The sequence below is a fragment of the Oncorhynchus mykiss genome, chromosome 11 (genome assembly GCF_013265735.2).
Source record: "Oncorhynchus mykiss isolate Arlee chromosome 11, USDA_OmykA_1.1, whole genome shotgun sequence".
In the NCBI taxonomy this organism is placed as follows: domain Eukaryota; kingdom Metazoa; phylum Chordata; class Actinopteri; order Salmoniformes; family Salmonidae; genus Oncorhynchus; species Oncorhynchus mykiss.
In genome coordinates, this window is record NC_048575.1 from 54,533,873 (window position 1) to 54,559,902 (window position 26,030).

Genomic DNA, 26,030 nt, shown 5'->3' on the forward strand with positions numbered 1-26,030 from the left:
AAAACCAACTGTTCTGTGACTGACTATCATTTCGACCAAGTGGTGGACACTGCATAGGCTACCTACATCAACGTTAGAAAATAATTACGACTAACACTAACGTGAATTGAAACTGGCTGCCTGTAGGCCTACCTGTTATCACACGCCATATAATAAAAATAAAGAAAATATTGAAAAGCTTAATTTTTTCAATTATAGGTCTATGATGGGCGTAAATGTTGCCCATGTTTTCTAAAGAGCGATATAAGTCCAGGCAACTGACAAGTAGGCCTAACGGAAGCGCGTATCTGTGCTTGCGCAAGAGGACCGCATTCGACCGCGTGAAGAGTGAAATTATTGGAAAATTGGACACATCAGCTAACAGTATAGGCCTGATGACATCAATTAAATCAAAGTGGGTTATTCTGCTGCAATTCTGAAATGGTTGAACAAACTCTAAACCAGAATTATACTCATGATTCCCAATTGGTTGTAGGCTAGGCCTAGCCAAGGCCTACTTGGTGATATATCCTTGCGCGTAAAACAACCACACAACATATATAAGTATTATTGTCCTTACTGTTGGTAGTCATGTTTGCAGTACAGTTTCCTATCCCGGAAGTAACAACTGGTAGTGAGAGGTTGTTGACACACAGCGCACTGCAAACACTCCTCGTGCCATGAGGAATCGTTGACTCTCATCAGAAACCGGTCAGATATTGGACGCTGGCATCCTTCACATACAGATCGGTGATGGTATTCTGTCCCTAAAATGGATGCAAAATAAGTTTAAAATTCAACAATAATATTCATACTAGCTCTATTTTTGTATTTCTTTATTTACAATTTAAATGTTCAGTTTAGATATTAAATATGAAGTAATAGATTATAAACATGTCATAAACAGGTAACTATAAAAGAGAAAACACAAGCAGTCCTTATCACACTACAAGACCAGGTTGTAGGGCCTAGTCTAATAACTACAATGATCAAGCCTATGTCCTAACAAGCAGCAATCAATTACAGTAATTGTCATCAAATGATTTGACGTAGTAATAATTTCACAAATGAATGAAACAGGCTATTGTGCCAGAGTAATACATAGATCGTGAACACAGTGATCAGTCATTTGTGTTATTTGTTGCTAAGAATACAATACATTCATATTTAAAATGACATCTAAAGAAAATGGTAAAATATATCAAATGTTAAGGTAGGAGGCCTACGGGTCATGAGATGATATAGTCTGCATAGCTGCAGACATACAATTGCAGCAATGGTGTGTTCATCAAAGGTCTCGTATTGTGTGTGCTATCTGCACTCTCCGGCTCTTTTAATACTATGGATGCAGATGAAACTAAACAGGACTTACCAAGCATGACTCCAAGGGTATCTTGACGATGGGGATTATCTTCAATCTTTATACCGTCTAACATCCTTGGGTACTTGGAATGGTTTCTCTTCGAGAAACAGCGTTCTAGTGACTTGGGACCTGTTGCAATATCCATAACAATGTACTGTCAGACTTGTTTTCGCTTCAAATCCTAGCTAAAGCCCACAATATTTGCTGAGACTACTCGCACACACACATACACAAACAATGTGTGTTCCCAGATCGCTAATTTAAAAAAATTTAAATTAAAAAAGGCGTCCCAATGTTAAGACCGGCTCCACTTTTTGTGGGGCTCTCCTAAGCAGAATCTTCAGATGTCACAGAATCGTAAGAAGCGGCAATAAATTTGACAAACACTATTTTGAGCAGTCACCTGTTAATTTGGACTGAATACGTTTCGGCTACCTTCTTGTTTGCACCCGAGCGTGGCCAGAAGAGAAGGCTATGGAGGAGGGACGTATCCGCTCAAGCATTTGCTTCCAAAACAACAAAAACAACAACAATTGTAACTCCAAGAAATATGAGTGAAATGTTCCAATGGTAACTCTTCAAATACTATGCCCCTCGGTCGGATCCCTGCAGCTTGAAAAGTCTCAGACCAAGATTGAAGCCAATAGATCCTCCTCCCACCCCTCCGTGGTCACGTCACTTTTTTTTTGACTATTTACTGACATTGGGATGCTATTGGTGCTCACTTTTGGTGCGCTCTAAAGAGTTGAACTGAGTTTCGGCTATCACTTTGAACAAAGCTATAGACAATATGGTGAGAAAGAAAAAAGTACAGTCAGTGTACAACAATTATAAAATAGACAACTCAAATACTGTACATAGTAAACTAGAGGTATATCAAGTAACTTGCTACGACCATTTGCAATATATTTTTATTTAGCTAAAAGTGTACTATTGTTAAGATTCTAATGCATTATTATTGTTTTGATGATGATAATGATGATGATGCTGATAATGCTTATTTTTGTTATTATTATTCTTATTATTATTATTATTATTACTACATAGTAGAAGTAGCCCAGTAGGCCTATTGTTGTTGATTTTGTTGGTGTTGGTGAGGATGATGCTTCTTTTTTCTCCTCCTCCTTCTCCTTCTTCTCCTCCTTCTTCTTCTCCTTCTTCTTGTTTTCACATAGGTTAGTAAATGCTTTGAAATCAAGTATTGGACCATCACGCGTTCGAAGTGCACATGCTTTGTGGTATTGTGTCCACTACAAAGACTTGAACCTAGTGACCCCTCTACCGCCGACGCACCTGGCGATGGGGTGGCGATAACTGAGCAGCGTAGCCTATACTGACTTTTTAAGCAGTAGCCTATATCCATTTGCAATGTATTTTAAAAACAGGATGGAACCTATTTTTTATGTCGTTCATTCATTCATTTAGAGCTATCATTTTAACAATATAGGTTTATGTTAAATTGTTAATAATACTGTTGCCTAATACATTATGAAATGCGACCTGTTTGCTTGTACACCTAATTTTCATTAGCATAGTTATTGTATGCAGTTGGATATCCTTTTATTGTTGGTTGTGGGCAACCCGAAAATGTTATTATTGTGGTGTAGTGTAAAATTATACTAAACAATTATGCATTGCAATCACAACATTTAGCAAAAACAAATAAGTGTAGTTATACTAATTATTCATACTGACACAATTATGCTGTTCTGTGCCGGACACAGGCCATCATTATAATTCAGCAGAGGGCTGTTCCTTTCATCTGTTTTTATCAATCGCAGGTGTCCTCAGTTGTGACTGAGATGCACACCGATTTATTCATGACAGGATGGCTCAGAAAAGCAAGCCTTGGAATCGAAAATACTATCCCCAACGAAAAAAAAGAGGCACATTCCTCAATTCTAAATTATTCCCAATTTCAAACAATGATATACATGTAAAGAAAATAAACCATGTTAAACCATTAAAATAAATTAAATTAAATGCAACGAGTTTCCACTATGTAGGCCTAGCCTATATAACATAATGTTTGTCCTATATGTAAAATATTTTAGCTTTCCAATGCGGGTTTTGTGTTTTAAGATGTCGGCAAAGGTGAGGAATGCGAGTCGCCCGTAGCTGAAATTACAGGGTGCTGTACATAATTCGTTATGCCTCCCCTTTTGTAGTAAGTAGTCTAGGGATTCAGTACATTGGAGGCATTGGGACACTTCGGGCAGTAACTCTGAGATACCCTACCTCGTATACCTCATCCCTCTCTATCTCTACAGTAGGCCAATACACCACTAATTACAGGCCTAGAAGATCTTGCAATATGCACACCTTCATGGTTTTGAGCATTCCTTAGCCCATAGTTTTGGGTATGAAGAGAACTCAGATCTACGGTTCTAATGTGATTCTGGTCTCAGTTTGATCAAGCACAGCATCGGGCAGGAGGTGGGTTGGAAGAGACGGCCTCTGCTTAAGTTAATTACTCGAATCGGCTATTATTTATCGCAGCGCGTCTAAATCCAAAGGATATCCTAAATGTCCTGGTAGTCAAATAAATACTCAATCAATCTTAAACCTACTTGTCAGCGAACTAAATGAAACTGCTGCATTTTTTCCCCCGTTGTTTAAATAGCTTAATGGATCTAAATCAGGTGCTAATAGTTTAGTGCATTTAGTCCATAGGCGACTCTGAGCAATATTGTTACATGTTGCTGCTGAGTTGATACATAAATAATGTATAAGAAATATGTCGAAGATGCCAGAAATATTGTAACTCAAATTTGATTGCGAATAACAGCACTTTACACTAAGAATTTGCAGCCACATCAAATACAAAACAACCAAAACAATAATAACAATAATATGAATAAGAATACATTTACAATCGCAGTTAAGACATTCAAAATAGCCAGGTATATTACTATATAAAATAACAGGAAAGCAAAATTCTGAATAAAAAAATGACAATAAATGATCATATAACATTTTAAAAATTTTAGGTTAGGCCTACCGTATCCATATGTGTTCTTGATATCCTTTGTGGACAATATGGTGAACTAGCCCACTTTGCAACGTTCAAAGCCATAGAACTGGTCCATGATTTGTTTACGATGCCCTCTGGCGTTCAGAAGAAGAACTGCTAAGGACTCGGTCTGTTGGAAGAATTGTGTTGACTACAATGCTTCATGCGTCGACTATTTAGACATATTCTGGATTGCAACTGGCCTGGATTTGATTGGGGAAATATATTTGTTTATTTGCAAAACTACTGCCTCAAAAGATACTAATGTATTCTATTTACTAAGCCTTTATACTGTATGTCAGAGGATTCAGAAACATGTATTTTGAGAAATAGATAATTCGAGTACAATAGAATAATATATCTATAATAGATAGACAACGTAGGCTTCATGAACCGTATTTCTATGGGATTGACCTGCCTGACTAAGGATGGTTGCCTAAACCTGCTAAGGATGTAACGCTGCACTAGAAATGCCCTGCATGACACATCTGTGATGTGTTTGTAAAATATCAACCTCCTCTCATTTTCCACTTGGTAAATGTCGTCCGTATATTGGACTAACTATTCAAAGGGTTGAAACAGAATACTACTCTCTACCATTGTGTCATATCGACAAGAAAATTCAAAAGCGATTATAATTAATACAAACTACTGGCAGTCGGACACCAATCGCATATGCCAATAATAAACCAAATGCTATGTTTTTGCCCGCGGCGTTTAATGGGTCTCTACATGAGAACGCCTCCCCCTAAACTATGGAAGAAACTTCACGCAGCAGGTGTGTTGCATGTGCACCCTGGGAAAAGGTCCCAATAAGTATGCTAAGAAGGTTATGAGAATCTGTTTTCAGTAAAACAACCCATTTCCATTGCATCCACCGAAAAGGTAAGAGGTTATTGTTTAAATGCAATGCATGAAAGCTCAAGTTCAATTCGTTGCTGGCCTATATGGCAACAACGACATTGCCTTTATTTAGATTTGAAATAGGCAACAGGCCATACAAGACATAAGTAAACGAAACCAGTAGCCGAAGAATAAACTTCGTATTGTTAATTTACAGAAATGTCTAAATAGGCCCATGCGAGTCATTTTTTTAGTCTTGCGCGTAAGAAAAACTATATTCTGCAACTGAATGTAGGCTACTTTGTCACCCAGGTTAATATATTATTTTATCAATTGTTATTGCGTTTTTCCTACGGTAAAGTAGACAATAATGTAGTAAAACAAACAAAAATCAAAAGGCAAACATTTAAAAATCAAATAAATTCGTTGAAGTCATTTGTTTATTTGTATTTATTATTTTACCTTTATTTTATCGGAGAGTCTCATTAAGACCGACGTTTCTTTTGGAAGGGAACCCTGCACAAGTCATCTTATATTCAACATTTATATGACAACCCAATGTGATTTATTCTTCATTCTTCACGTTTTTACCCTCCATACCGCGAAATGTTAACTGTGAGAGCCCGGGGCAAAGACTGTGTGTTTGTGTGAGATCACTGAGAGAGATGTGAGGGGTCAGGTCAAGACCTATTTCATTATCGGCTCTGAGAACCTTATGTTACTTGTTATATAATCGCCAAACCTACTATAACAGACCGATAAGGAATTAAACACAGGTTATAACAACTATATCAAAGACAGATTATGGATTTATAAGACAACTCAAAGACCACTTTATATCTTTACCGCCATCATAATGATGGGTCTCGAACATGTTGTGATAACTAGTTGAATTACAGCAGAAATTCGTTGTATTGACGTTGATTTACTGTTATTACTGTTATCTTTGCACTATTGTTGTTACCATTCTTCTTATTATTATTATTGTTATTATTAATTATAATGAAAACCTCAAATTGTGGTGTAATATTGCCAAGTAGACATTCATTTGATTGTTTTGTATTTCACGGGTTTTTGAATACACTTAACTTAACTTGGGAACTATATTGCAATTTACTTTAATGCAAACTCTTACCAGAAAGTCTATGGGAGTCTTTACATTTTTAATATTGTAATATTCATCCAGCATTAGTTTGACTGTAATTACCAGTATAAACATGATTACCAGGTTACTAGAAGGCTATAGCATAGAGAAATGAATGATACCATTTTCAAAGTGACTTAAAGCTTTTGTGAATAGCTTGGGAACACCTTTGCTTACGCTAAAATGGAACATGCAGAATATAAGTTAAATAATGTGTTTGCATAGGGATTGATGAACTACAATAAAAGCCAACCCAATACCTGATTTTGAATGCTATCTTGATTATGCATCAAAATATCAATGTGTCAAAATGTGACAAATGTGTTCGTTCACAGTAGTAGAAATTGAATTTTGTATGGACACATAGTTTTCACTCTCTCTAGTATACAAGTTGTTCTATTTCAATATTGTGCATGGGGTACAAACTACGATATTACAGTATATTGGGGATGAATAAATTGTGGGGCAAACGGGTGAATTTGAGTTACAATTGGTACAACCTGTACAATTGGTAGGCTGGCTTTCAACATATCCAACAATAATCAACATAATAATAGAAATAAGCACTTAGAGATGAAACATTGTGGAAAACATTGTAAAGCTTTTTACAAGGAGCTTATATTCTACCAAACACTAACCAGATTTGAAATACATCAGATCGGATGATATTAATGTCAAATAAATATTATTCCAAAATATTGAATGGCTACAAAAGGATACAGAAATACAGGAATGCAAAACAAACTTCCCTTTCATAAAAACGGACGGATTATTTAGTCTGGAAATCTTAGTGAAAAAGCCCATCCCTGACTGAAAGATTACACCAGAGACATACAGTAAATTGCAGTGGTTGAGGACATTGGTGGTTTAACTCACTTTGATCTTGTAATGAATGTTCCTCAGAACCTTTGGCTCTCCATGATGCTTCTTTAAAGGCAAGGATAAAACCTCTCTAGCGGTCTTGTTTGCCCCACACAAGATATGACTTACGCTAGTTTAAGTAGCCGCTTACAAGCATAGGCTGAGGTACACAGAACATGAGATGGCTGGTGGGATATCATACAAAATAGCCATAGGATACTTTTTTAACTATAGGTATTGTTTTTTTCAACTCTCACCTCTTGACTTCTGAAGGTCACACCTGGGCAATAGACCATCAGAATCCTTTATCGTGCAACTCAATCAAGCCCTCTTTGATACACTAACATCCCAAACTACAAATATCCTTGATTTAGCCCAATCAAACATAGCATAATATAGTAAACAAAATATAGGACAGTGAAACGATGAGCCTTATAAACACCATGAAAATGAGTTAAAATTGTGAAATATTATATATATATATATATATATATATATATATATATATATATATATATATATATAATATATTATATGTATATCATGCAGGAATCTCAAAGTGACATTATCATTTTAAAATACAGTGGTAACCCCTCTCTGAACAAACAGGTAGCGTTCACAGCAGAATGTACTCTTACAGATACATATAAATAAGGAACAGAGTGCTGTAAGTATACTGGCAACATCAATAAAGACAAACATACTTGATCATACATCAACAACAACAAAAGAACAACACAACAACAGTGTTGACATGATCATTTTCACAGTACCAGTCTACACCCGTATGAGAGAAACCCCCTATCTGAAGCACAACGGCTCTCCTCTATAGGAGAACAGAACTACAGTGATGCCCCCTGCTGGACAGTAAAACCCAATGTGACTCAACTTGTGGTTCATTCACAAACACTGAAAGTCTCAGATACTGTTTCAGCTCCAGAACTACTTCTAATTGAAAATGGTAACAGATTATCTAACAGTTTATATGGTAGCAGATGTGTAATGTCAAAATCTTGAATGCATGTTATCTACAATAACTGAGCATGTCAAATTGTTACACAAAGTTACTGTGAACAGTAATGTCATGTTGCGCATATAATGAGTGAGTCATATAATCTGAGCAATATTTCTTGAGAATAAAAAACTATATCTGTCATTCAGAAATGACTTGATTCCAGACGGGCACATCATATACAAACACTAACAAACAAATGTAGAACCAAGTAAAGAGTACTGGGTTGCCAATGAAGGATGGTTCTCCTTTCCCTGCCGTTACAGCAAAGTTTCACAAAGCACACACAAAATGTGCAGCCAGAAACCTGTAAAACACCTTAAACACATTGAAAACAATCAAAGTACGGAAGAATTCTGCATGATCAAAACCCCATTAATACCAAATCTGTGTCAGTCACTCAACATCTATCCGTGACACTACCCGACTGGTGGTGACCATAGTTAAAGGTTGGTATGATCCATCTGGCATATGGATATTGCTGTGACTAAGAAACATTAGGCAACTGAAGTAATTGCAGAACAGGGCTGTAGAACAGTACATAGAAAACCAAGCCACATCTGGATAAGTTAATAGGCCAAATAGACAGACAGGGGAGTTGTGTTTGTGAGTGGGAGATGATAGAAAGACCCGAGCAGAGACTACTCAGCTGAAACAATAGAGAACATGCACGTTCCTCCGTTTACTCGCGTACAAGTTCCATTTGCTCACAAAAATGGTCAGCGAGAGTATCTTTCTTGATAATTATATAAGATGTGAGTGTAACAGATGCAGCAATATGGATCTAGTTGCTTTGCCTGCTTTGCTGCTCTGGTGATGGCAAATGTCTCTCAATTCTGGCGCGATTTGGATTGTTGTGTTGTTCATATGATTTGTCTCCAGGACAATAATGTATCCCTGACAGAAAGCAAGGCTGCAGGAAGTTCCAAGCATGATCTTGGGATATGTGCCATTTACAGCTTTTACTCATGTGGGACACATACATTCTCCATGTTCCTACAGACCTTGTGGCTAGAGCACTGAAAGACATTCTGAATGGATCTAAATACCCCAAGCTATGTCATAATGTCATGTTAGCTTTAGGACTCCAGAAAGATGTATAATCATGATGAACACCACACTATGGAGAATCCATTATAGAGATACTTGGAAAAAAGTGTCAGGAAACCAAAGGCATGATTTCTTCACTTATTGCAGTTATACATGCATGCAAAGTAAGTCAGAAACCATTAGTATATGTGTGTTGGCTATGTTACGGTCACAACCGCTGTGCAATGGCTTAGGGGCCACAGTTAGAAAGGTATTTAGACAAATATTTTTATTTATAGAATCAAGTTCATTACTTTACGTAAATGTCACTTTTCTTGTGAAGTCCATAGGTGTACCACAGTGTTCCTGGGGAAGTGTGTGTGTGTGTGTGTGTGTGTGTGTGTGTGTGTGTGTGTGTGTGTGTGTGTGTGTGTGTGTGTGTGTGTGTCATTACAAGTCTGCACTTCAGAGAAAAGGTAGAAATCCACCAGATGTTTTTCAGCTGGGTGGATCTGGTAGTGAAGATTTAGACAGCGTCTGTCACAAGCAAACATTTCCAATCTGTCCTAAACATTAGGCAGAGTAATCTAAAACCCCTTTCCATCACAACGTGCTGCTCCTTATGTGCTGACCACAACTTCAGTATATCCCTTCCAGAAACTAAGAAATACTTGGAACGTCTGACTGAGAGAGAGAGAGAGAGAGAGAGAGAGAGAGAGAGAGAGAGAGAGAGAGAGAGAGAGAGAGAGAGAGAGAGGAAAAAGCTCTCTGGCTTTTGTCAAGATGAGAAAGCCAGAGCAGAGAACCATAAAGTCTAATGAATATATTAGTGGGTGTTTTCAGCCCCTTAAAGGAGAGCTAACAGGCTAAATTAAGTTATCAGAGCACCCCACCTGGGGCTGAGGACCAGGGCTTTGAACTAGTGGTCTAGTGGTACTCATGAAGGTCATGAAAAACTAGAAAAACAATCATCTACTGTGTAGACATACAGTACAGGACAAGGTTTCCTGCTAATACTGTTTTGATGATTATGAATGTAACATGTTCTTAAAATACATTTGGCACCATTTAGCTTTTTTTTCTGCAAGTCACAAAAAAAGATTGTCAACAATTAAAGAATGTTCACCTAACATGCCACCGGTCAGCTCTGTATGGTGTTCCTCAGTAATGTGGGAGTAACTAAAAGGGTGATTGTTAGAAAGGGACCTCACTGGTCTGCAGGAATTTCCTTCCTGGAGTTTGTGTGCCTAGTTACCACTTTGGCAAACTCATGCCCTATGAACTGACCCTGTTACGTCCTCCTTCTGGGTTCAGCAGGGGAAATAAACCAATCCTCTGTGGAGCGCTACAACTAACAAGAAAACTGCTAGCCCAAATCTCTCAATACCTTTCTGTTTTCCCTCCGGACCACTTTCAGCTTAATAAACATCTTAACTGGGCAAGCGTCCCACGGGAGTTGCTGGGTAATCCCATGGGCAACCGGAGCTCAGAGCTGACCCTTTATTGCATCCAGGTGGCTGTGTTAAAAAAAAGCTGGCCAACCATAAATGTCCAATAAAATGCATGTGGCACCTCCAGGGGTGTACAGGGTCACTGCACCTGTCTGTGGAGTAAGTCTCTCCTCTCTCCTCATGGCCAGGCACGTGCACAGATAGGGCTCTACCTGTGCAGAGCACATGCCCATTTTCCCTTCTAGTCTCCAAAACGCCCTTCTGGGTGGTGGTATAATTTCCACAAAAATTATTTTTTGTATACATTTTTTTGTCATTGCTTTTGGAACCCAATGCCCGTAAGTCACTGTGATGTCATCAAGTTCGACCACCCATTGGTTAAACCTTTTCATCTGCCCTGTATGGAGCTCATCTTTTTTTACCCAGTCTGCCCTGTACAGAGATTGCATGTGCCTGGTATCCATACATGCATGAGATGCTGTCACAGGTCGAGTGTGTGTGAAGCTAGCGACCTAGTTTAAATATCAACAGTACCGTACTGCCACAGCGGCATGACATTTGATTAACACTTGATAACACTTGATTTAGCCTACATCATCATCAATATCCGGTCTGGTTGGCTGATACAAGCAGCAGACAGGCAGTAAGACATAGGGCCCAGTTCCAACCCGAGTTAAACATGCATAAATGGAACATTTATCCCTTCTCATGCACTTTTCTCTTTATGCATATTCTGACCTTGTGTGGTGTTCATGTTTTTGTTATTCACATTGTTATTATTCATATTGGGTTTTTAAAACAATACAGCCATAACAGTTGACATAAAAATACTTAATACGCAGATGTTGACTTATGTCAATCACAAGCAATATAGACAGCATACATGATTCATATTTGCCATTTACCATTGCTAGATCACATTTATCAATAAATATTGTTTTATTTAATAAAATGTGATTTTTGTTAACAAAAATCAATTATAATCAAGACATGGGTGGAATAAATCATGTTTATCTTGAACAAATAGAAATGAAACAAGGTTTTCCTCACTATTGATGTTAATTGCTTTGAACAGAACAAATTGGAAGGACAAATCTTACATACAGTATTTATGGAAATTGAAAATGAGCCCTATTGAACATAAATTAAGGCCGGTCTACACACAACATGAGGGATATAGTTTTACTGTGTGTGTGTTGCAAATGTATTTCTTGCACTTGATGCATGTGTACTGTGTCTTCCTGTCCTTCTTGAGGCCAGTCACATTGCAGTGCTTCTTCTTGTTGCTAGCGGCTGCAATCTACAATGTTGAAAACACTTAGTTCAGGAATTTTACTAACATCTCACTCACTCACTCACTCACTCACTCACTCACTCACTCACTCACTCACTCACTCACTCACTCACTCACTCACTCATTCACTCACTCACATACATACATACATACAGTACATACATACATAGTTACAGCAGGCCAAGGTAGGAGAGTCAGACACACACACATGCAACAACATCACTCACACTCACTTCCGGTATTGGAGTTCTTGGTTCTGTGGGACGGGCGGCTGGGGCACCAGCATCCTCCTCCTGAATCCTCCTCACAATGGCTGCAGAACCTGGGGTTCTTGGGATTTGATTTGATTGGATTTTATTAGGATCTCTTTTAGTCCCCATTTGGACTAATCTTCCAAGAGTCCTTATGTGTTGCCTCCTCTGTATTTGAGGTATTACTAATGCCTTGCCCAGCTCCTCGAGAAAGAGCTGTCTCCTCTGGAGCATCCCTCTGTTCCAATCTGGGTTCAACGCCATCCAGATGACAAACGCGTTGTATGCTGAGATGTCCAAGATGTTGAAGAATATCACAAATGGCCAGCGTAGGGTTCTTCTTTTGCAGCTGTAGCCAGTCACCAGCTTATCTAAATTGTCCATCCCTCCTTCTGTGGCATTGTAATCCATTATGGTTTCTGTTTTTTGATGTTCCTGGTCACAGATTATCTCATCTCTGTGCAGCGTACTCATGAGTACCACATTTTTGCCTTTCTTTGGCACGTAGCACACTAGGGACGTGTCGGCCGTCAACACAAACTTAGAAGAATTGATTGGCATGTTCCGTGTATTCAACATCTGAGGTGGGAGCTCTGGCTTGTTTTTTGTACTTTTCTTACCATCGTCAGCTTCCTCTTGAGGAGCTCCTGTGAAATGTACTTCCTATGCTTCCTATGTTTTCTCTGTTATGGCCATGTGGTTATTCCTAAGGATCTTTAGTAACATTTGATAATATAAAAAAAAGACACGTTTGCTCATTAAATCGTTACGAAGCAGAGCACAGACTAAGCCATAACAGTTTGAACTTGACCCATGGTGCAATACTTGGCTGTGTCATCACACATTTCCATGGTTAGCGCAGGCAATAAATGAGGGTATAGCCTACTGTTGTACACTATTCTCCCTATTATAATTATATGCACACTAATCTTCCAACATTAGCATGGGTTAAATAACTGAGTTTGGCAATTTTCTGAATGAATCAAACCACCATTTTCTTTCTTTCATATGTAAAGGCTTTCCAACCCTGTTTTTTATGATTCACTTTCCTAAACCTAAATAATCTTCAAAATCAGAGTATATTTACATCTACTAATTGGTGCTAAAACGGAGATGAATTTGCATGTATTTAGATGGCTTTCTTTCATTGATCCTTATTATTCTGCTGAACCAGTCAGTATTCTATTGAGTCTGTCAACAAAAGCCCAACTAAAAGGTATACCGTACACCACAAGAACATATGTTGGCCAGCAAGTGGGTGGGATTTCAGCAGCTGAATGACATGTATTTTATGCAAAGCCGTTATGCACCTTCCTAAAATAAATCTGAATACCAACTACCGTATGGGATTCTAATGATGACAGACCTATGTGGGTTTTTATTTTGAATTTTGTGGCCGCACATTGAGATTCGTGGTTGTAAGCACGATTCGCAAATGTGTAATTTAATTTTGCAAGCTTGTATCATGATTTGTGAAAGATTTAACAACGGTTGCAAACTTGCATTTTGATATTTGTATACATTCAATAAGATTTGGCAGTATAATTTATTTTCAGAATTATTATTATTATTCATTATTAGTTCATTTACGAGTTTACTGTGAATCAAAATAACACTTGCAGATTTTGAATCTGTGTACACTCCGAGTTCTGTCACTGTTGATACATTACCAAGATATTCTTAAACTGTCACCAAGTTTTGTACATTTTTTGAAAGAGATTTGCAAATCGAAAGAGACTTGCAAGTCAAGATGTGATTTGCGTGCTGGGGGCAGGAACTTTTACTCTTGACCAATTAGTTCCTTCTGTCAAAACCACAACCACCTAACCATTGGCTGGATTGTTCCATCAATCAAATGTCAGGAAGTAGCTACCCACATGAGCAAGAAAGGATTTAAAAAAAAGTTGTTTAAAGTTTTTTTTAGCAAGAGAGGATGAGTTAAAAGAAACTAAAAAAATCTACTTGAAATCAATAGTCTATTTTATTTGTATTCATACATTTTTTTGTGTGAAAAGGCATGACAGTAGTTTGTTTATCATTTAGAATATAATGGTACATTTCAGACAAACTCCAGACCAGCTATTGCATTAGCTAGCTGGCCTCTGACATTCATCCTAGTTCCACCATCAACTGGCTAGCTTTATCAGGCAGCTTTAGATGCAAGGAACACAAATATATTTGCTATTTAATTAACCATCTGATTGATGAAGTTGAGTATAAATGCCATTGAAACTGCTGGGAAAAGCTAGCTAACTCCCACCATCATCACTAAAGTGTAGCTAATGTTAGCTAGGTTTCTAGAAAATAAGACTTGTAACTGACTTTTGAACACTTGTCTAACTACGTCATTCCACTGCCTGTTTACTGATTAATTGGAGACTGAAAAAGTTGGCTAGAAAAATGCCCCTCTCAATTTCACTGCAAAAATATTAGCTAGATAAAAGTAAACTGGTAAACTTGATCAAGCTTATGAATATGTAAAACTGTTTACAAAAATGATGACACATTAAAGGTAGTTGGTGTTCTCAGTAACTTGAACCAGCACTGAAATTTGAGCAGTGAGGTTCATTTATTCCCACGTTCTGCTCGTTTTTGTTAGATTTTGACCACAATTAGTTGAATGAGGCGTTAGTGAAGTGCTGGAACAAAAAACACTTCTGTGTAAAGAACCTATGGCTGTCATGACTTCAATTGACCAAATACAGTCACCATTTTATTTTGTTAATCTATGTAGGTTTGTCATATGATTTCCTCGAGCCTGGTGAAGATGTATAGAATCATAATACAAGGCAGAACATTTCCCTGCATCCAGTTTGAGGCCTGCTACCACCAGGAACATGGAGCACTCCATGTCAGTAAATCATGCATATTGTTTATATACTGTATATATAGCTAATACTACACTCATATGCAGAGTGAGAAGCCCTACGCCTCATACACTTGTCTACTCCTGGAGTAACTCCTTGTCCGAGAGACTGATTAGAGAGTTTTGGGCCAATGGGAGGTCAGGGGTGAGGTCTTAGGAGTGAGAGTGAAGTTACAGACATGAAGATACAACTTGAAACCCCCTGCCCCTTTTACTCATCCATTTGACTGATTGGAAGGCACCCTTATAGTCCTCAATAATCAACATATACATGTTAACTCTCTTGCAAGAGCATTCCGTACCTCTATCCATCTCTCTACAGGTGCTAGAGACAGAATATTCCAAGGACCTCCAGAGCCTTTTAGATCAACTACCTGTGATCTCTCCAGAGAAGTAAGCTCCGCTGGGGGTAATATACTTGATGCACCATGTAAACCTTCTTCACTATGGTTGTCCGTCTGTGTGATGACACATATCATATTATCCAGGGCCACTGGTTGGATTTACTGTACTCACTCCAAAACACATGTACTCTCCTCCCACTAAAAGTCTCCCAGACCTTTCTAAAAACTAACGCTTCCATCCCTCTGTTCCCAGGTGAGTCTACCGGGCCATGGAACTCTAGAGCAGAACATCAAAAAACCTGCCACCATGTTGTAAGCTATAAACAGTTCCTTGAGGAAGGATGCAACTATCATGGCTTCAAATTTGGGGGATGACCACCAAATGCAATAAAGTTTTGTATAAACTACTCGTTCATTTTTTTTATAGGTTACAAAACAATTACTGTTTCTTAGCCTGTTCTCATTTTTACTAACTACTATGGTAACCTAAACATCTGACAACATGCAGACGTTATCCATCAAGACAACACTTAGAGCTTATAATTCAAAAAGGTTTAAGTCTCATATCCAGGTTGAAAAAAATGTTTTATGTATAAAGGACATCACACAGGTGTGCCAACTGAAATATATATCCCAGACAAGACTTAAGAATAGGACAAATAGGCTGCATTTAGATAGGCAGCCACAGTAATATTGTTTTTGCAGTAATTGGTCTTCTGATCAATCAGATGTGAAAAGATCTGATGTGATTGGTCAAAAGACCAATTAGTGGAAAAAAAGGTCAGAATTGGGCTGCCTGTCTAAACACAGCCAGGGACAAGTGAATATAAGTCAGTTCTTGTATTTGCAAAATGTTCCATGAATTTGAGTGGTTACATACAGTACATGTTAAATGGCTATGAGAGAGAGATAAGGAGACTCTTGCTGTAATCAAAGGGAAGGAAGCACTGAAGGCCCCAGTATTCTGTCAGGCAGCTGGTAACAGATGTGTTACAGCATGCAGTGGCCTGATAGGGAGATGACAATAAATACATTATGTACGTTTCACCACCAAAGCCATGTTAGCATTTACTGCACGCTGCTGAACGATCAAACCATGTTGTTAGTGTCACTGATATAAACTGGCAATTCAAATACAGTTATTAAACATTGACTGTGATACCTCTAGGGTCCTTTGGTGGTCTGGCAGCATGCTCCTTTCTAGTAATCTTACTCCCTCTCCAGCTGAAATGCAACAAAAACCTGAACAACAATAATACTAGTCAGTCAGTAACTTGGCTAACAAGGCTAATTAAACACTCATGTAAATGTGCACATCAGCCAAATGATACCCAACCAGCCTAATAGTCTATTTGCAGTGAAATTTGGAGGGGCATTTTTCTTGACAACTTTTTCAGTCACCAATTAATCAATAAAACAGTGGAACGAAGTAGTTTGACAAGTTTTCAAAAGTCAGTAAGAAGTCTTTAAAATAGCTTCAAATATGTCTATATTTTTTTCTAGAAACCTAGCTAACATTAGCTACACAGCAGTGACGATGGTGAGAGTTAGCTAGCTAGTCCATGACATTTATAACCAACTTCATTAATCAGGTAATTGCTAATAATTGCTAACTAGCAAATATGTGACTGATCGGCCCAAATCGGTGTTATGTAGCAAAAAAAACAAACTATTTTTTCTTTTTTACATTGGATAAAGTAGAGACTCAGAGCTACAAAATGGTATACTGCATTTTTGAGGTACAATGAGAAAGTAATTCTGCTTTGAAAGTTGATAAACTTGTAAACTCACTTTTGAGAAAAGGGCCTTTTAATGTTTTGGCACCTACTGGAGAGCTCTCCTTTGTCTACACCCATTCAGCATTGTTCATACCGTCTGAAGCCAGCCCCACCCATCTCTTTAAGGATTCACATGTGAGATAATGTGCTAAACAGTGAGTAGTGTAGTAAAGATTAAGACTAAAAGTGTTAGTAGCCTACAATAAGGAGCAATTCCAGGTAAACAGAAAGTGTCCAGATAAAAATATTTAATAAATATTAGATGACGCTGACCGAGACACATTTGTCTCAATTGATGGATCATGTGAAAGAAATGCTATAACCCCCAGCCACATCCAGATGTGGAAAGGTACTAACCAGCTGTGGGATGTTAACCCCTGTCACAGTGCTGTCCTTCACAGCACCAGCAATCTAAGACAAAGTGTTCACTCTGGTCTTTCTGAAGCGCTGCTTGATGAGGCTGAAGCACCAGTCGGGAGCAAACTTGGTGTGGCCTGTGATCAGGAAGTGAAGGTTGAGACACAAGATGCTACACTGCAGACCAATCTGAAACTCATCTCTTGGCATGTTCAGCCCACTCATTATCTCAGCCAATCATGGCTAGCGGGAAGGTTCCTGACTTTTTCTTTGGCTAAACCAACTAGGCTCGTAAATGAACAGCTTCATTCGTATTTACAGATGGCATAAAAGTTTGTTATTAAGGCACATGAATGGTTACCTGTTCGAGAAGGCATTTCTGCCAAAAAGCGCATTTAGATTTTTTTTTAAATGCAGAGGTTCAAACGGGCTCTCCTGTGAAGTTGTGACTTCCTGAATTGGGTCACATATATTCGTTTTCCCCTCACATCTAAAGCTGCCTGATAAAGCTAGCTAGTTGATAGTAAAGCTAGGATGAATGTCAGAGGCCAGTTAGCTAACGCAATAGCGGCTGTCAATGCACTGACTGGTCTGGAGTTCGTCTGAAATGTACCATTATGTTTCACATGATGAGCAAACTACTGTCATGCCTTTTCACACACAAAAAAATCGATGAATACAGATAAGAGACAATTACTTTCAAGGACATTGTTTTCAGTTCATTTACCTTATCCTATCTTGCTCATGTGGGGAGCTACTTCCTGAGATTTGATTCAAGGAACAATCCAGTCAATGGTTCGACGGTTGTGGTTTTGGGGAACTGATTGGTCAGGAGTAAAATGTCCTGCCCACAGAGCGCAACTCAGATTTCTACTTGGAAATCTCTTTCTACAAACATGCACAACTTTGTACAAGCTTACACATCTCTTTTTAAGGTGACAACAGTGACAGAACTCCGAGTGTGTGTAGATTTAAAAACGGCAAGTGTATTTTTTTATTCACAGCAGAATCATTCATACTAGTAAATGGATTTGTAATCATTCTGAAAATAAATTCAAATGTCAAGCAACATGTTACATTTTTCATGCATCATGATACAAGCTTTCAAAATAAAATTACACATCTACGAGTCGTACTTGCAACCACAGATCTCAACCTGCCACCACAAAATTGAAAATACAAACTCAAATAGGTCTGTCATCGTTATAATCCCACAATACTGAAAAGTGCGTAGAAAAGTTTGTGAGTAAGAATGGCATAATTCCCCAAGTCGGAATCGGGTCCATAGAGAGGAGTAGCTGCATCTTCAGTAGGGAATTGTACATTGGAATTTTAGATTTTATTTTGTGATGATCAGTGAGTATGTTGTTGCAGCAATAAATAGACCTATGCTCAACAATGTTATCGCTACGGGGGCATTTGGAATTTTGTGAATTTCGAGATATTAATTCTGTGCACGGCCCTGCCCATGGACGATCAGCTTGTTGTATCACACCACCTCCAGCTCTACCACCCATCCATCCCCTTCCTGTTTGTTATACAATGTGGTGGCATTATTTTTAGTGCAGTGGGTTAAATCAGAGTCACACAGTGTTTCTTGGTAGTCTTAAACAAATCTACTCTGAAACAAAAGTATACACATCAGACACATGGGCTTAAAAAAACAAAATACCTGTACCATGACATAGAGTTGAAATGTATTACGTTTTGAGTTTGCATCCAAATATTACACTTTAAATACATCACAGGAGACTAAAATAAAACAAAACCATTTGCTATAGAAACACCGAATTTTTGGCGTGAAAAATGATTATGTGTTTATTAATTATGACATTAAAAAAAATATGTATAACATTCCACCCATGTGGCCACTAGAGGGCACTTTGGTAATTCGACTGCAGGGAAGGGCTAGTAGCGACAGTAACTGTCCAGTGAAAATCTAACTTTTGAAAGTTAATATTCTGTTAACTCACACCCAAGTAAGGTTGCTGAATTTGCCTATACTGGTATTTGTGGACAAAGCAAAATTGGACAAAAAATGTAAATAATCTGAAATATAAAAATGTCATTGCCAAGTTGGTTTGTTTGCAAACATCTGTCCTAGGCAATCACATCACCCTTGTTTATGACTAACTCACACATATGAGACACATGGCAGCAAACTCCCTTCATGCGTCCAATCACAAGGGCTTAATGAGGCTGCAGGTTCTGCTGAGGTCTGGACACAGCACATTGGCCCTTTGATCTCACTTGAAAGGAGTTAATTGATCTCTGTGTTACAGGCACTTTGTGTTGTAGACCTACTCTCCCAGGAGGGAAAAAAAGACTGACTGGTCATCTCACATATGGAGAAATATGAGCGAGAGAGAGATCACATCACACCCAGCTACATCCTTGCTCAATTACAATAATGTGGCTCACACGGCCCAGATGCCGTGGCAGAGAAGTGAGGAGAGCTGTGGGGGTCGAGGATAGGCCCTGCTCTCCTCTGTGAGATCACTCATTGCACCACAGCACTCACTGCACTTGGCCAAGATGGTTTTGATATCCCTCTCCCCCTGAGTCCTGTTGGGGCTTGTTAAGGTAGAGGTGCAGGGAGGACCACACGTTCAAGCTCCCCTCTAAAAGGCTCAGTGGAACATTCCACTACCTGACGACACTCACAGAACAACAAAGAGACTAGAGGCCTCAAGGTCGACTTCAACCAGTCCTAAAGTACCAGTTAGTGCAATACCACCTCCCTCTACCATGGATGGCCCTATCCAGGTACACAGCTCTAAGGCCATTAAAATAAACTACAGTGTCAAGTGTGGCTGCAGGTAAAGCAGGAAACATTTATAGATAATATCTGTGTTGTTAACCTAACATAGTAGTTCATAGAACACGTGTAAAGCTACAGTATGATAAAAAAACAAAGCTAAACTTCTTGTTTATTCATATCTAGCCTTAGGGGACAAGATAGTACAGGTACCAAAGTGTACCTTTGGAAAATAAATATAAAAAACATTTTTAGGGTACCATAACAGTGACAATGCTCTTTGTTCCTTTAAAGTGGCAAAAATGTACCTATAAAAGTTTTTGGGTGTTGTTTTAACACTGTTGGGTAATAAAGCCTTATTTGCAAATTTTCCCAGGGAGCCTTTCAGGTGAATTTTAGAGTTACCAGTACCACCCATGACTTTGTTTGCTAGTGACAGAGAGATGGTTGTTGCATTTAATGGCTCTCAGTCCTGTATCCTTCACCAAGTGAGTGTCTACGTGAATGTTTGATCATTGATATGAAATGCTTTATCACAATTCATTACATACTGTATATCATAAGGCTATATTTTGACAGCCTAGTTTTACCCCAACACAATGGCCTGAAACCTCTGGCTTGCAGGTCACATTATACTGGCTTGCAAAGTGATATGTAATTCCTGTTGGAATCCAGCCAGAGTTAGGATATCCAACCAGTGGTGGAAAAAGCTACTAATTGTCAACCTTGATTAAAAGTAAAGATATGTTAATAGAAAATGACTCAAGTAAAAGTGAAAGTCACTGATTAAAATACTACTTGAGTAAAAACCTAAAAGTATTTGTTTTTAAATATACTTAAATATCAAAAGTAAAAATATAAATAATTTAAAATTCCATATATTACGGAAACCATTTTATTTTTATTTCTGGATAGCCAGGGGTGCGCTCCAACAATCAGACATCATTTACAAATGAAGCATGTGTTTAGTGAGTCCGCCAGATCAGAGGCAGTTTGGGATGACCAGGGATGTTATCTTGATAAGTGTGTGAATTAGACCATTTTCCTGTCATGCTAAGCATTCCAAATGTAATGAGTACTTTTGGGTTTCAGAGTAAAAAGTACATACTTTTCTATAGGAAAGTAAAAGTTTTCAAAAATATAAATAGTAAAGTAAAGATACCCCTAAAGACTACTTAAGTAGTACTTTCAAGTATGTTTAATTAAGTGCTTTACACCAGTGCAAACAACCTGCATTTAGAATGATTGCCAATGTAGGGAAAATGTATAATCCATCTAAACGGGAACAACCACCTCAGTAAAGGGTGCAATAAGTCCAACTACTAACAGATTGGATTAGTTCATATTAGAAATATGTTATTTATCTTTGTGTGGCATAAGATCAATCAACCAATCAATGTGCAGGCAAAAACACACATATTGAAACAAACAATTCTAAAAATCAACCTGCAATAGAGCATGATGGGAAATATACAGTGCCTTGCAAAGTATTCACCCCCTTGGCGTTTTTCCTGTTTTTTTGCATTACAACCTGTAATTTAAATTGATTTTTATTTGGATTTCATGTAATGGACATACATAAAATAGCCCAAATTGGAGAAGTGAAAAAAAAAAGACTGAAAAGAGGTGCGTGCGTATGTATTCACCACCTTTGGTATGAAGCCCCTAAATAAGATCTGGTGCAACCAATTACCTTCAGAAGTCACATAATTAGTTAAATAAAGTCCACCTGTGTGCAATCTAAGTGTCACATGATCTCAGTATATATACACTTGTTCTGAAAGGCCCCAGAGTCTGCAACACCGCTAAGCAAGGTGCACCACCAAGCAAGTGGAACCATGAAGACCAAGGAGCTCGCCAAACAGGTCAGGGACAAAGTTGTGGAGAAGTACAGATCAAGGTTGGGGTATAAAAAAAAACGGAACTTTGAACATCCCACAGAGCACCATTAAATCCATTATTAAACATGGAAAGAATATAGCACCACAACAAACCTGCCAAAAGAGGGCCGCCCACCAAAACTCATGGAACAGTCAAGGAGGGCATTAATCAGAGAGGCAACAAAGAGACCAAAGATAACCCTGAAGGAGTTGCAAAGCTCCACAGCGGAGATTGGAGTATGTGTCCATAGGACCACTTTAAGCCGTACACTCCACAGAGTTGGGCTTTACAGAAGAGTGGACAGAGAAAAAGCCATTGCTTAAGGAAAAAAATAAGCAAACATGTTTGGTGTTCACCAAAAGGCGTGTGGGAGACTCCTCAAACATATGGAAGAAGGTACTCTGGTCAGATGAGACAACAATTTAGCTTTTTGATCATCAAGAAAAACGCTATGTCTGGTGCAAACCCAACACCTCCCATCACCTGGAGAACACCATCCCCACAGTGAAGCATGGTGGTGGCAGCATCATGATGTGGGGATGTTTATCATCGGCAGGGACTAGGAAACTGGTCAGAATTGAAGGAATGATGGATGGCGCTAAATAAAGGGAAATTCTTGAGGGAAACCTGTTTCAGTCTTCCCAAGATTTGAGGCTGGGACGTAGGTTCACCGTCCAGCAGGACAATAACGCTAAGCATACTGCTAAAGCAACACTCGAGTGGTTAAAGGGAAAGCATTTAAATGTATTGGAATGGCCTAGTCAAAGCCCAGACCTCAATCCAACTGAGAATCTGTGGTATGACTTAAAGATTGCTGTACACCAGCGGAACACATCCGACTTGAAGGAGCTGGAGCAGTTTTGCCTTGAAGAATGGGCAAAAATCCCAGTGGCTAGATGTGCCAAGCTTATAAAAACAGACTTGCAGCTGTAATTTATGCAAAAGGTGACTCCCCAAAGTATTGACTGGGGGGGGTGAATAGTTATGCATGCTCAAGTTTTCATTTTTTTTGTCTTATTTCTTGTTTGTTTCACAATAAAAAATATTTTGCATTTTCAAAGTGGTAGGCATGTTGTGTAAATCAAATGAAACACCCCCCCCCCCCCCCCCCCCCCAAAAAAAAAATATATATTTTCATTCCAGGTTGTAAGGCAACAAAATAGGAAAAATGCCAAGGGGGTGACTACTTTCGCAAGTCACTGTAAAAATGGGTGTGGTTTTTAAGAGCGCGTGATGATTGTACCTTTATATTCAAAATATTGGGTACAGAAATGTACCATTGTACTATATTATCCGCACATATACCCTAAAAGGTACCGAACAGTACCATGTGAGATTTTATGTGTACCCCTGAAGGCACCCCTGTGTATTTTGATCTTTTTGTACACCTGGGAACAATACTGTACCCTAACCGTACTCTTTTGTCTATGAGTGTAGGATGGGTGTGTTGGGTGTTTGTGTGTGCCGTTGCTATAATCAGATTTGTGGTGTTTTGGTGGAAGTTGTGTGTATGCCGTTGCTACATGTCCCTCCAGTGGGACGGACATATTCTCTGCAGCACATCAAATATAAAAACAGCCCCACATGCTCTGGGATTAATGGCTCCCTATGCTTCTGTTCACATTGGAGGTGGAGTTTATCAATGGGCTGCTGTATCACAGGAGACCTGAATGCCTAGCCACCTGCCTGCCTGCACTGGTTCTATAGGGCTGATCGCCCCTGACAAGCCTCACACCGTCACTCTCTTGACTTCCCTCTCCCTGGTCACCGCAGCACAGGGGAAGCAGGCTTGTCAGAGGGAGAGCGAGAGGCTAAGCCAGTCTTAACACAGCCCCTCAAACCACCTCATAAATACAGACTTCCTTTTCCAATTTCCAACTGGCAGATCCACCTCTGTCTACTAGCTTACACACTGTTCTGTGCCAAAGTCTTGGGTGTGAGGTTAAAAATGACTATGGTGCATCTGGCCTGACTCTCAGAGGGCGGAGCTTTGAAGTGCTGATCCAGAGTTAGTTTAATCAGTCAAATCTCACATGTATTGTAGCTGAAAAGAAGATATCACCATGACAACTGTGGTATATAGCGGTGACAGGCATAGCAGGGGAGTTACAAAGAGATGCCTTTAAATAGATCCACAATATATGCTTAAATGTGCTTAAATACACAACAACCCAAAACCTCTCCACTAAAGACACATGTGCAAGCCTCTACCCTTTTAATTACAGCATGAGTTTACACAAAACAGGGACAAAATGAAGGCCTATTCCTTTTTGATTTTACAGTGTGGTTTCTGCATATCATTATTATTTTTCAATATGATAAAGTGGAGCCGAGCGAAAAGTAAAACCATATGAGGCAGCTTTTTGAAAGGGCGCTGGGCATTGCTTTTGAAGGCGCTGTGGTTCTGATGGAGGGCCCATTCTGAGGCAATCTGCTGGGCTAGGCCAGCCACACTCCCAAGCTCACCAGCAACACGCCCCCACAAAATTGCCCAAGTGACATGGGCAACCACAGTCTAAGGGTACAAATTCAGCAGGAAATATCACATATGACCTGCTGTGTTTCTATTCTGGTCTGCTTGCATCTATGTTACAATTATTACCTTTCCATCCATGAACAATTAGAGAACAATAGGCTCCTTTTAAAAGTCAGGCTCCTGAAAAAAGTCCACAGTCACTCATGTTGTTTGCCAAAATCTGGATTTTAACCTGATGGATCAGGTTAAAATGGGTTTAATGCTGACCAGGGTATGATACAACAGATACCGTGGCAGGCTTATAGCAAACCTTTATAAGGGAGCACATACCCTTATCATTACCACTGCTCCATACAGTGCTCATCCTGCCTTCTCCCAAACTGTAGAGAGCTTCTCAACTGTGAAGAGAGCAATGTGGTGGCATTAAGACCTACCCCCTGCTTACTTCTGGAGTAAAACATATGAGTGTGCATGAAGTGTAGTTGTGTGTAGTTCATTGGGGAGGTGCGTGAAGGTTCTGTCTCGGGCTGTCAGTGTACTTTAGGGCTTCACTGATGTAGGGTGATGGGTGTCACCTTCATGAACAACAACAACCACGACATGCAACAACGGTTCTCAGCAGAGTGTTCCTGAGTCACCTCTATTGGTCAGGTTCAAACCGCCGAACAGGAGACAGACAGCCACAACACAGAGGATTGTCATCTGTTGCACACACCGCTAAACACCTGGGAATACTAAAATCCATTAGGAGTTTAGGTAGAAATTATATTAACACTGCTTACACAGAAATCATAAATTCATAAAGGTAACAAGCAAGTCTAATTAAAGAAGCAAGTCATTAGATTCATGTCATTTCAGAAACTAATTAAATCTGCAGAGATTAGCAAATAGATTCTGATATCTCAATTTCTTCAGAATGACACATTTCAGTAGTTGTTAAATTACATTAATGTAAAGAGACAGAACATGTTATGGGGGGGAGGGGAGGGGGGCGTATTTTTGATAACATATCATAATAGGGTCTGGAATATGGGGGTGGGGGGGGGGCTCTGAAGTGGTAGCTCTGATGTCATGAAGCTTTGCTCATTCTTACTGCAAAGTGCTCATGATGAACTGACTCTGTGATGGATGTGTGTGCTTGCTGAAACAAGTGTTCCTCATACACCTTCAAGGAGAACTGACTACTTGACTGGATCTGTCTGTCTGTCAGTGGGAGCAGAGCAGAGCAGTGAGGCAGCCTCCCATTTATTCTCTGAAGTCTCAGTCACTGCTACACAGCCTCAATCCTACATGTTACTCTGACAACCAAAATCGGAGACATGAGATTCAG

General features: G+C 39.0%; 1 protein-coding gene and 1 long non-coding RNA gene across 5 annotated transcripts in view; one reads left to right on the forward strand and one right to left on the reverse strand.

Annotated features, from left to right (window-relative positions):
* LOC110535967 (LIM/homeobox protein LMX-1.2) overlaps window positions 1-4,439 on the reverse strand; it is a 55,511-nt gene extending 51,072 nt beyond the window's left edge. Inside the window, exons 1-3 of one of the 4 annotated variants that reach the window (XM_036935796.1) lie at window positions 4,344-4,439; window positions 1,352-1,471; window positions 560-746 (exon numbers count right to left, since the gene is read on the reverse strand). In XM_036935796.1, coding sequence (XP_036791691.1) covers window positions 560-746; window positions 1,352-1,415 — 251 coding nt within the window. In that variant the 5' untranslated portion in view covers window positions 1,416-1,471; window positions 4,344-4,439. Of the gene's footprint in view, window positions 1-559; window positions 747-1,351; window positions 1,999-4,343 lie in introns of those variants that run through there. The other 3 variants (XM_036935795.1, XM_021621387.2, XM_021621386.2) reach the window with 3 other exon arrangements.
* A 676-nt stretch (window positions 4,440-5,115) lies between these two features.
* On the forward strand, window positions 5,116-15,839 carry LOC118937454. The gene is made up of 3 exons (XR_005034803.1): window positions 5,116-5,240; window positions 15,429-15,499; window positions 15,704-15,839. It is a non-coding gene; the product is annotated as an uncharacterized LOC118937454 (long non-coding RNA).
* Window positions 15,840-26,030: the final 10,191 nt, after the last annotated feature.